The sequence below is a fragment of the Mastigoproctus giganteus genome, chromosome 10 (genome assembly GCF_048544385.1).
Source record: "Mastigoproctus giganteus isolate SK-2022 chromosome 10, ASM4854438v1, whole genome shotgun sequence".
Classification (NCBI taxonomy): Eukaryota; Metazoa; Arthropoda; class Arachnida; order Uropygi; family Thelyphonidae; genus Mastigoproctus; species Mastigoproctus giganteus.
This window is the reverse complement of record NC_143584.1, coordinates 152923358-152936357: the sequence shown is the minus strand read 5'-3', so window position 1 is coordinate 152936357 and position 13000 is coordinate 152923358. Positions and strand designations below refer to the sequence as shown.

The following is a 13000-nucleotide window of genomic DNA, read 5'->3' as shown; positions in this document are numbered from 1 at the left end:
ATTATCAAAGCATGCACTCTTTACACTTTAATGGTAGTGCATTGAGTTGATACACTCTTGCTTGACATCATGAAATAGTTTGGCTGGCATCCAATTGTTGAATGCCAGCCAGTCAATTGACATTTTGCTCAATGTCAGTCATGATAATAAAGGGAATAATATATTTGAAAATTTTCAAATAAAGATGTGATGAAAAATGTCTAAAGTATTTTTTGAAAATAAAACACCCTGCAGAAAGTGTTTTATTTTAAAAAAATAATAAAAAATACGTCTTTAATTTAAAAAAAAAAACAGATTTTTCACAGTTGTGCTCATAATAGCTTGAAATTAGAGGTGGAATCAAAACATGAACAATTCTGAATTATTTCTTGCTAGTTTTTAAGGTTATAAATGAGGTGGTAACATTTTACTTCATTAACTACACATGCTATGAGGAATTGAAAAATGTTGGTGTGACCAGTTACAGGTTAATGCCAAAAAGTATTGAAAAAAAAATAAATAAATAAAAAGCACAGTGACAAAGAAAACTATGTTGATACTTCACATACATGACCTGAAACAGTATGCATCACCTGATTTTAATTAAAAGTCTACACTGATATTATAAAAGTATAATCTGCATATTTAATGCATATTATACTTTTATTTAATTATAAATAGCATTTAAAATTTTTAATAATATAAAATATATTTAATTGTCTGTTAAACTGGTTTTCAATTGTGATAATATATTATAATGTTTAGTTTATTTTATTAGAAAATAAAAGTTGTGTGTCACTATGCAGTTTATTGTTTTCACGGATTAGTTGACTGACAGAACTTATGTATCAAGAGCCTGGAATCAATAATTTTTTTCAATATAAAAGAATTATTTCCATCTACTACTATTTTGCATTGTTCCTTTTATTATAAGAGTAATTTAGGTTCTTGATTACTATCAGAAATTATTTGATAATGAAGTTAATTTTTTCTAAACTCAGACTTAATATTTTCAGTTATCTTTTACATTATGAACTCAAAGTTCATTAAATTTTACAAAAGAGTTTACCTGAAATAACAATGCAAGTATCCCGTGACTTTCTCTTCATGGACTTATATGCTGCATCAGCAATTGCAAAGATATGTGGAGGTCGTTCAAATATTTCTCTTCCTTTATAATCATTGATATAGTCCTGGCCATATATGTTCATGGTATGATAAGGATTGACTGACACACATACTTCTCCAATATAAGTATATATTCGATGATGATTATACCTAATCAAGTCATCAATTTTGAAATAATAAGCAAAAGCACAAAAAAAAAACTCTAAATGAAAACATAAAAACTGATAGATTTATAACAAATGATGCAATAAAATAATTACTTTTCTTTACTAATGTATATCATACATTTTATGTAGGTTATTAACATTACCCTCATTTGTTAACATTTGATCTTCAACAAAAACAATTAACAAATAAGGCTTCCAAAGCCCTGAAACTTTATTTTATAATGAAAACTTACACAGACCAGAAAAAGGTGCCGCAGTTATAGAGGGAAAAAACAAAACTAAAAAACATTAGAATATATTCTCATAATAATAATTACTACTGCTGTATTTCATTTGCATTTTTGTGATGTGATGCAATTATCTAAAACAGTGGTTATGCTTATGTGACCAAAGGAATTTATAACTTCATCATAACTGTTTTATTGTAGCATATAAAACCAGCACAAAAGGCTGTGCATTTTTTGGGACAGGCTTTACCATGCAATGACCACTAGTTCTATTAATAACCACTTCATTATTAGTTATTAATAGAGCTGGTTGAATCACTTAAACAAACTTGAAGAAAACTTTCTGTACAGAACAAGCTGAAATCAGAAATAACTGTATATGATATTCATCCATAGAGGAAAGTGGTAAGGTGCTGAGAATGACAAGAACAGAAATTTTGGCAAACAAAAATTCAATAAAAATAAATGCACAGTGGGTGTACTTTTTCTCTCATGCTACCACTCCTGAGTTAAAGTAAGTTGTAATTAGCATCAATCCCTGAGGGACCTCACTTCTAACACTAGAGCAACGACAAACTTTTTACCCACCTCAGTGGGTAAAAAGTTTGTTGTTGCTCTGTCAGACTCCTTCCAATAATTTGTCCAATCCTTTAAATTTATTAAAACTACCCACTTCCAGAACACTAGGTGGAAGTTTATACCAATGATCAATTACTCTCCAGCTGAAGGCAAATTTCACATTCATCCTGCCCATACTTTTACAATTTAAGTTTTTCCTTGGTGTCATCTGAGAAATAGTAAAAATTTGGCTTACTTAGCCTTTTAAACATCTCAGTTAGGTTACCACACAAACAAACAGTTTACTGACAATGCAATTTACAGAACCCGTCTTTCTTGGTAAAAACATCCCTTTGTGCTCCAAACTAAATTAACCCCAGGGGGCTCACATCTGGTGAGTATGGACTTGGCACACCCAGGGTCCTGAGATGGATATCATCATTCTTCTTTTTCTTGGTGATTCCCTTCTCTCTCTCTCTCTCTCTCTCAGGCTGATTCAGAAATTTTTTTTTTTGGCTGGTGCAGCATAAGCCTCAGGCTTCCTTGTACCATATGGCTAATAATAATAATAATAATCTGATAACAAAAATATTTTTTCCATTCAGTTCCTTTGTGACCACATCATAGCATCCAATCAAATTGGTCAGACAAGACTTTCCGGTCTTCAGCACAGCTGCTAGCAAACCGTAACCGGCTAGTACTAACCGACAGATTCCTGCCAAAGCAAATGCTGCCCTCACTGCAAGCCATCGACGGGGACCTCCAAGAAGTGGTCAAAAATAAAAAATACAGGAAGGCTATCCTCGTTGAACTGAAAATGTAAAACTGTGCTTTGTTAATAATCTGATTTATCTTTTTTCTCATGTGTATCTCTTTTGTAAATATGTTTTGTTAACCCCTGGCACCACCATGCCGTGACGGGACTAATTGTATGTATATCATGCTGCAATTAAAGATTCTATTCTATTCTATTCCTCTTAACAAACCCATGCTGTGTCCGAGCTATAACTGAAGTCTTGTCTAGATGATCCTGCAATGCTTCTTTAACCAGTGCCTCCATTATTTTCCCCGGAACAGAAGTTAAACTAACAGTAATTACTCGTGTAATTACAGTTAGTGTGATTACTCGTGTTACCCTTTGATCCCCTTTTATGAATTGCAGATACATTTGCACATCTTGGGTCCATGAGGACTTCCCCCGAGTCCAACAATGCTCTCATAATTATGGTTAAGGGTTTGCTTACTTCCTTTGCCGCCTCCTTTAATATAACTGGATAGATCCCATCTACCCCAGGTGCCTTTCTTATGTTTAGTTTCAACAATTTCTCCTCCACTTTACTCTCAGTTATTACAAACTCATTTTGCTGCCTATCACAGTTTAATAAGCTTCTGTTCTCCACTTCCCTACAAAATTTCTCATGTGTGAGTAGATGCAAAATATTTATTTAATTTGTCACCTATCTCAGCAGGATCATCAACAATCAAACCATTGATATCAAGTTGACCAATCTGATTCATCCCCTTCCATTCAGAGTTTATATAAGTAAAAAAGTCTTTACTGTTTTTCTTGCATCCTTTGCCAAAAATTTCTCGGAATCTGCCATCACTTGCCTAACCTCCTTTGTGACTTGATTACAGACTAGCTTATATGTACCACAGGCTTCTGAGTAGCCTGATAATTTATATTTATTCCATGCATTTTTATTCTCTGCCATGAGTCCCATTAGTTAATTTGCCATCCATTTAGGCCTAAACCTTGAATGATATTTCTTAGTTGGTATGAAAAGACTTCTAGCTTCCAAGATTAATTCCCTGAATGTTCTCATTTAGAATTTGCTGTTGGTAACATCATCAGTTGGTCACATTGTACTGAATACAAAAAATATCTCTCAAATCACTATAGTCACCATTACAAAAGCAAAAACCCTTCCCTTTACCCATGATGGTAGTTACATCATTGAGTAAATTCCACATCAGCACAATGTGATTACTGCCACCTAGTCATTCCTTTATCTGTAAATTCTTAATGCATGAATAATCACTATTGATAATCAGATCAAGAGCATTACTCCCTCTGGTTGCCTCTCGAATATGCTGCTATTGAAAACACTCATCCAATAAATCCACAAAAGTGTGCAAGTAACCAATCCACAAGTTCCAGTCAATATCTGGAAAGCCAAATATAAGACATTCTAATTTACTGGCCCACTCTATTTCTCCGTATAGTTGATCATTGTACTCATCAGCATCATTAGGCCTATAACGAACTCCTACCCTCATTTTTGCTTTCCCAGTGTTTATATCACACCAAACTGACTCGACATTGCACTATCCATCTAGGTCAACTGGGTGCACTTCCTTTGATTTTATGTGCTTCCCAACTAACAGCAGAACCCCTCCGCTCTTCCTATCTTGTCTATCCTTTCTGTACACCAAAAATTCCAATTCTGCATTCCTTATTTTCTGATATCTGATAGGGTTTCTGATATCCCAACCAGGTTTCTGATATCCCAACAATATTTGCCTTTGATGTCTTCACCAGCTCTTCAAATTCATCAAATTTATTTACTATACTCCTAGCATAAGTATACATGCAAATATACACGCACCTGTTCTTACTCTTCGCTACCTTAACACAGTCCATGTATTTACTTGTTTCACGATGACTCACAGCAGTTCCTGAAATCCCCAGCAACTTGCCTTTCAGGCTGCCACTCATTCCAATAGAAGTGCCAGAATTACTTCCACCTCTGACTATGGCTACTGTTAATCTATTAGTCTGTGAATCCCCACAAGCCAGCAGTTTTCCGATTTACCTAACATTGCCTCAATAGCACCAGCAAATATTCTTGCACCCTTTCTATTTAAGTATATTCCATCCCTGTAGAAGCAGCCTCACCTGTTAGTAACCACACACCATGCTGAAAAAAATTCTACTCAATGAGGCTTTTACAATTTCTCCAGGGCTGAATTGGTCGACAAGGCTCTCATCATACACTCCCTTCTATCATGTTTCAGCAAAATTGCAGATGCTTTCAAATTTAACCCTACTCAAAACTTTTTTTTCAACCTTTACCTGTACTTTTAAGTAAATCCACAGATCTCCTACACTTAATGCCATTAGTGCCAACACATACAACAGCATCACCTTTTGTGCCCTTAAAAGATGATAGCTATCGGTGACTCTATTGACGGGAAACATATTGTGTAAAAAGGATAGGTGGAACAGGACCAGGGTATGTCTGCCAGGGGCATAGGTTGATGACGTTGTAGAGCAGATATCATCTTTTAAGGGCACATTGGTTTGGTTTGGTTTGGTTTGGATTTTATTGGCGCATTAGCAACTAAGACTATAATGCACCATTTAAGGGCACAAAAGGTGATATTGTTGTACACGTTGGGACTAATGATATTAAGAGCAGGAGACCATCGGCATTACTAAACAAGAACAGGTCACTGTTGAAAAAAGCAGTGAATTAGGATTGAATTTGAAAGTGTCTGCAAATCTGCCCAGACACGATAGGAAGGAGTATATGATGAGAGCCTTGTTGATCAATTCGGCCCTGGAGAGATTGTGCAAGGCTCAAGGGGTAGAATTTTTCTCAGCCTGGTCTGTGATTGTTAACAGAAGAGACTGCTTCCACAGGAAAGGGATACGCTTAAAAAGAAAGGGTGCAAGATATTTCCTGATGCTATCGAGAGAGTGTTAGGTGGATTGGAAAACTGCTAGATTGGAGGGATACATGGACCAATAGATTAACAGTAGCCGCTGGCAGAGGTGAAAGTGATTCTTACACTGCTATTGGAATGAGCAGCAGCCTGGAAAACAAGATCCAGGTGATTTCAGAGACTGCTGGGAGGCATTGTGGTACAAGTAAACACATGGGTTGTGTTAGAGTAGCTAAGAATAGGAACAGGTGCATGTATACTTGCGTGTACACCAATGCTAGGAGTTTGGTAAATAAATTTGATGAATTTGAGGTGTTGATCAAAACATCAAAGGCTGATATTGTTCGGATATCAGAGACATGGTGTCACACAGACATAAGCAGTGCAGAATTGGAATTTGGGGAGTACAATGTGTACAGAAAGGAGAGACAGGACAGGTAGGGAGGAGGGGTTATGCTGTTAGTTAAGAAACACATAAAATCTAATGAAATGCATCCAATTGATGTTGGTGGACAATGCAACGTTGAGTCTGTTTGGTGTGACATAAGCACTAGGAAAGGAAAAATGAGAGTAGGTGTGTGTTATAGGCATAATGAATCTGATGAGTATAATGAGCAATTGTGCAGGGAAATAGAGTGGGCCAGTAAATCAGAGTGTCTTATAATGGGGGATTTTAATTTCTCGGATACTGACTGGAATTTGTGGATTGATCACTCACACAGTAGCAAGGCTTTTGTAGATTTATTGGTTGATTGTTTTCTAAATCAGTATATTCGGGAGGCAACTAGAGGGAGTAATACTCTTGATCTGATTATCAGTAGTGATTCTTCATGCACTGAGAATCTGCAGATAAAGGAACCACTAGGTGGCAGTGATCACAGTGTGCTGAAGTGGGATTTACTCAAGGAGGTAACTACCATCAGAGGTAAAGGGAAGGGTTTTTGCTTTCGTAAAGGCGACTATGATGGTCTGAGACAGTATTTAAATTCTATACAGTGGGACCAACTGATGATGTTACCAACAGCAAATTCAAAATGGGAAGCATTCAAAGAATTAATCTTCGAATTTACTAGGCTTACACACCAACTAAGAAATATTGTTCACGGTTTAGGCCTAAATGGACGTCAGATGAACTAAAGAGACATGTGACGGAGAAGAAAATGCATCAGATACATATAAATTAATGGGTGACATGGAAGCTTACACATGCGATATACCAAATATTCTTCCTGATGAGGTAGAACGTGCGTTGAAGAAAATGAAGAATCAGAAAGCCCCGGGGAAGATGAAGTTACTGTAGAGTTGTTAAAATTGGGAGGAAGAGACATAACACAAAAACTGGCAAGGCTCTTCACAAAGTGCATTAGAAAAGGTGTGACGCCTAAGCAGTGGAATAATGCAATCATAGTTTTGCTGCATAAGAAAGGAGATAAATCAGAAATTGGAAATTATAGACCAATTAACTTGTTATCCCACATCTACAAGTTGTTCACAAGGGTCATTACTAACAGATTAGAAAGAATACTTGATGAGAATCAACCGAAAGAGCAAGTTGGCTTTAGGACAGTATTCTCAACTATGGATCACCTTCATGTAATATCACAGCTAATGGAGAAAGAAAATGAATATAAAACACCATTATGCCTGGCATTTGTGGATTATGAAAGGCATTTGACTCCATACAGCATAAGGCAATGTTTCGGGCACTGGAAAGACAAGGCATTGATACCCCATATATTATGATTTTGAAGAAAATATATGAGAGTGCTACCTCCTTTATTAGACTAGACAAAGACAGTAGGAAATTTAAAATTGAGAAAGAAGTTCGACAAAGAGACACAATATCTCCGAAGCTGTTTACTGCTGCTCTTGAGGAAGCTTTCAGAAGATCAGACTGGTCGCAGAAAGGAGTCAATGTGAACGGAGAGTACCTAAACCATTTACGATTTGCAGATGACATTGTGGTCATTAGCCATGATCCCAAAGAATTAGAGGAAAATCTTAATCAGTTATGCAGGGTTAGTAAGGATTTTGGACTAAAGATGAATATGGCTAAAACAAAAGTAATGATGAACAAGTATGCCACAGAAAGGGAAATAATGATTGAAGGAGCAGTAATTGAAAAGGTGGAGTCATATACTTATCTGGAACAAGTTATTAGTTGTAATAATGATAAATGGCTGGAAGTCAAGAGAAGAATAAATTTTGGATGGATAGCATTCAGGAAATATAGTCACATACTGAAGAGCAATATCCCAGTTTGTCTGATGTTGTTATTGTTGTTATTTGGTGTTTTAGGAGCATTAGCAACTAAGGCCATATTGCTCCGGGATATGCGGTGGTCATTCCCTGACCTTTCCACATCCTCCGTATTTGGTGGTGACGGGCTCGAACCCCGGTCTAATCAAGAAGCGTGTGCTACGCACTGCTGCTCCTTCCCACCTGGCTACGGAGGCGCCCCAGTTTGTCTGAAACGTAAAATAATGAACCAATGTATACTCCCTACTATGACTTATGGAAGTGAAGCTTGGGCACTCACCAAAAGAATGGAAGAGAAGCTGAGAACTACACAGCGAAGAATGGAACAAATTATTTTGGGAAACAGACTGTTAGATAAGAAGAGAAACACATGGATTAGGCAGCAAACTCAAGTAAAGGACATTCTTATCAAAACTAAAGAACTAAAATGGTCTTGAGCAGGACACATAGCTCGAAGACATGATGACAGATGGACTAAGAAAATAACAGAATGGTACCCAAGAGGAGCTAGAAGAAAACCTGGAAGACAAAGGCGGAGATGGATAGATGAAATTCATGAGTTTTTGGATAGTAAATGGATGGCCAGTGCTCAAAACAGAAGGAACTGGAAAGTTACTGGAGAGGCCTTCATCCTGCAGTGGATTGAAAATGGCTGATGATGATGATGATGGAAGCCTACGATAGATTAAGCTGGTCTGTAACCAAATCACAAAGGAGGTTAGGCAAGCAAAAACAGATTATCAGAAATCTTTGGCAAAGGATGCAAAGAAAAACGGCAAAGAGTTTTTTACCTATGGAAGGGGATGAATCAGATTGGCACACTGGATGTTGATGGTTCAACTGTTGATGATCCTGCCCAGGTGGCTAACAAACTAAATGAGTATTTTGCATCTACATTCACACATGAGGAGTTATTCAGGGAGGGGAATGCCAGAGGTGAATTAAACTCTGGCAGTGAGCTAGATGACTTTGTAATAACTGAGAGGAAAGTGGAGGAGAAATTGTTGAAGATAAACATAAGAAATGTACCTGGGGTGGATGGGATCTATCCAGTTATATTAAAGGAGGCAGCAAAGGAAGTAAGCAAATGCTTAGCCATAATTATGAGAACTTCCTTGAACTCAGGGGAGGTAGCAATGGACTGGAGATGTGCAAATGTGACCCCAATTCACAAAGGAGGATCAAAGGGTGACATAAGTTATTATAGACCTGTTAGTTTAACTTCTGTTCCAGGAAATTAATGGAGGCACTGGTTAAAGAAGCACTGCAGGATCAATTAGACAACACTTCAGCTATAGCTCGGACAAAGCATTGGTGTGTTAAGAGGAAGTCTTGTCTGAGCAATTTGATTGGACACTATGTGGTCAGAAAAGAACTGGATACAAAAAATGATTGTGATATCATATATTTGGATCTTAGAAAGGCTTTTGATACTGTTGCGCATGGAAGGCTGCTGCACAAATTTGGACCAGTGTGGCATTGGAAGCAAATCGCTGCTATGGATAAAGGAATGGTTGAGTGGGAGAAGACAGAGAATGGTATTCAATGGACACTACTCTTTGTGGACTAATGTTATTAGTGGAGTCCCTCAGGGTTCAGTATTGGGTCCATTGTTGTTTTCTGTATTTATAAATGATACTGATGATGGTATATCAGGCTTAATGTCCAAGTTTGTAGACAATACAAAGGTTGGCAGAGTTACTAATGACAGTATTCTGCTGCAACAGGATCTAGAAAAGTTGAGTAGATGGGCTGAGAGGTGGCAAATGAAGTTTACCATTAACAAATATTTAAATACTACACATGGGAAGCAGTACCCCTAGAGTAATGTATCAACTCTGTGGTACTACACTCACAGTGGTAGAGAATGAAATGAACTTGGGTTAATTGTGCAGGCAGATATGAAGTTTACTGAGCAGTGCAGATGGTCTGCAAGAGTAGCTCATGGTGTCTTGTCAATGATACACAGGAATTTTTCTAGCAGGGATAAGGAGGTGTTACCCCCTTGTATAAGGCGATGGTCAGGCCACACCTAGGGTACTGTACACAGGTCTGGAGGCCTCATTTTAAAAAGGATGTAGAGCTGTTGGAACGAGTACAGAGAAGGGCAGCAAGATTGGTGAATGGAACAAAGGGTTGCTCTTACAAAGAAAGGCTTAAATTTTGCAGATTACAGTGTTTGGAGACTAGCCACCTGCGAGGTGATCTGATTGAGGTGTATAAAGGCTTGAATGGTTTGAGTATGCTCAATGCTTATGGGATTCTTCCTCTTGCCTAGAATAATCGCCACGGGGGGCATAAATTCAAATTGAGGAAAGACAGTTGTAGGATAGATGTGCAGAACTTTGCCTTTAGCCAGTGGGTAGTTGGTTGGTGGAACAGACTTCCATCGTTTGTTGTGGATGTTGATATCCTAAATAAATTTAAGGCTGAGCTGGACAGGTGTTTGCAACAAATGGAGAGGTAAAATCGGAGGTTTTTTGTTTTGTGTTTTTGGCTGATGCAGCACAAGCTTGCCTTTTGGCATCGTGTGCCTCTACTAATGCTAATATCTGCTCTACAACATCATCAACCTTTGCCCAGTACTATTCCACCAATCCTTTTTACACAATATATTACCCATCTCCCTGACAATTGAGTCACCGATAATCACTAACTTCTGTGGGACCAGCACATTATGCTCTGAAGATTGCCAATGTGTTGCCTAATGCACAAGAGTGAGCTCTGGCATTGAGTTGAGCAGCTGTGAGTTTAATGGGCCCCACATTTTAATTCCTTTGAGGGCACCTACCCGACTCTTCAAACTCTCATAGATGCCCATCAGAATGCTGAGTTGGTACATAATTTCTTGACACTCTCTGCACCTAGCACACGCACACACGCACACAAAGACATTCTCCATGGCTGGATCATGTGATGTTCCAGAAAGTCCAGAAACATTTCACATTTTGCACAGTGATGCATTGGAGAATCATCCCCTTCGGTTCTTCCCCAAACCACAGTGCTCCCACTACTTTGTGCATGTTACTTTCCTGCTCTAGTCTACGGGATGATTTCCATTCAAATACAATTAAATTAACAATGAAAATTAATATGATTTATAAATTTAATTGGTTAATTGACAATACAGATTTCTAACTCTGTGCTACGTTGTACTTCCGCTATCAAGTGCAAGATATATAGGTTACGCTATTCCATATTGATTTAATATACTATAACAATGGCGGAAAGTTTCAAATGGTACAAGGTTCTGCCAATACTAAGTAATAAACTGCAAAATCTCTATCTAATTTCAAAAAACTTGTTTACTTGTCTGATGTTTGCAGTGCCATCTGGAATGGAAAATGATACAGCCAAGAAATACCGTTCTGTATGTTAAATGTAAGGAACATGAGGATATTAAGCATCAACTCAGTGTTCTGATGGGCATTTATGAGTGTTAAACAAATAGGATGCATGCCTTCGAAGGAATTCAGTTTGGGCACATCAAGCTCTCAGTTACCCACCTCAACCAGAGCTTGACTTATGCATCAGACCACAAGGCAGAATGCACTGGTCTAAGAGGAGGTAGCTATTGTCAGTGACTGTTGTCAAGCAAACGGGAAATGTATTGTACAAAATGGATAGGTGGGATAGGACCACCAAGGGCAAAAGTTAATGTTGAAGAGCAAATGCAAAAAGGATAGGTGGAACAGGACCGGGGTATGTCTGCAAGGGGCAAAAGTTGATAACGTAGAGCAAATATCATCTTTTAAGGGCACAAAAGTTGATATTGTTTTACTTAACAAGTACAGGTCAATGCTGAAAAAAAAGTTGCAAGTTAGGGTTAAATTAGAAAGAGTCAGCAATTCTGCCCAGACACGATAGGAGGGAGTATATTTGCTGGTGCTATTAAGACAATGTTACGTGGGTCGGAAAAGCATAGTAAAGGCACATGATGCAAGAAAGCAAGCTTATATAGCATCAGCAAAAAAAAAAAACCTCATTTCACCCATCACTAGCTCCAAATGTTTGTCTCGTTCTGCCTTGAATCAATTTAAACCATCAACAGAAGGAAATTTGTTCCAGCAATCAATCACCGGCAGGCTAAGGGCAAACTTTCACACATCTCTCCTACAACTGTCTTTCCTCAATTTGAATTTATGCCCTCTCAGGTGATTATTCTGAGCAAGAGAAAGAATCCCATCGGCATTGAGCATGCTCAAACAATTCAAGGCTTTATACACCTCAATCAGATCACCAAGCAGGTGCCTAAGTTCCAGACACTGTAACTTGCAAAATTTAAGTCTTTCTTCATAAGAGCAACCCTTTGTTCCATTCACTAATCTTGCTGCCCTTCTCTGTACTCGTTCCAGCAGCTCTACATCCATTTTAAAATGAGGCCTCCAGAAGTACTCCAGGTGTGGCCTGAATATTGCCTTATACAAAGGATAATCACCTCCTTATCTCTGCTAGAAAAATTCCTTTGTATCATTGACAAGACACCATGAGCTACTCTTGCAGACTGTCTGCAGTCTCAGAAAACTTCCTATCTGACTGCACAATTACCCTTAGGCCTTTTTCATTCTCTACCACTGTCAGTGTAGTACCACACAGTTGATATGTTACTCTGGGTTTACTGCTACCTATATGCAGTATTTTATTTTTATCAATGTTAAACTTCAGTTGCCACCTCTCAGCCTATCTGCTCAACTTTTCTAGATCCTGTTCAGCAGCATACTGTCATTAACAACCCTGCCGACCTTTGTATCATCTGCAAAATTGGACATTAAGCCTGATACACCATCATCATTAATAAATACAGAAAACAACAATGGACCCAACACTGAACCCTGGGGGACTCCACTAATAACATTAGTCCATGAAGATCAGTGTCCATTACCACTCGCTGTTTTCTCTCACTCAACCATCCCTTTATCCCAGTGGTGGATTTAGCACTTGAGAGGCCCCAGGCATAATTCAATTTTGAGGCCCCCATCTAAATATTTTCGGTACCACTACAGTGTGCATTCT

The 13000-nt window shown here is 38.0% G+C and overlaps 1 protein-coding gene across 1 annotated transcript in view; it reads right to left on the bottom strand.

Moving 5' to 3' along the window:
* Positions 1–13000, bottom strand: part of LOC150079390 (unconventional myosin-Id-like) — a 302739-nt gene that overhangs the window by 185008 nt on the left and 104731 nt on the right. Inside the window, exon 2 of the mRNA XM_090384045.1 lies at positions 1049–1257. Coding sequence (XP_090240171.1) covers positions 1049–1257 — 209 coding nt within the window. The remainder of the gene's footprint in view (positions 1–1048; positions 1258–13000) is intronic.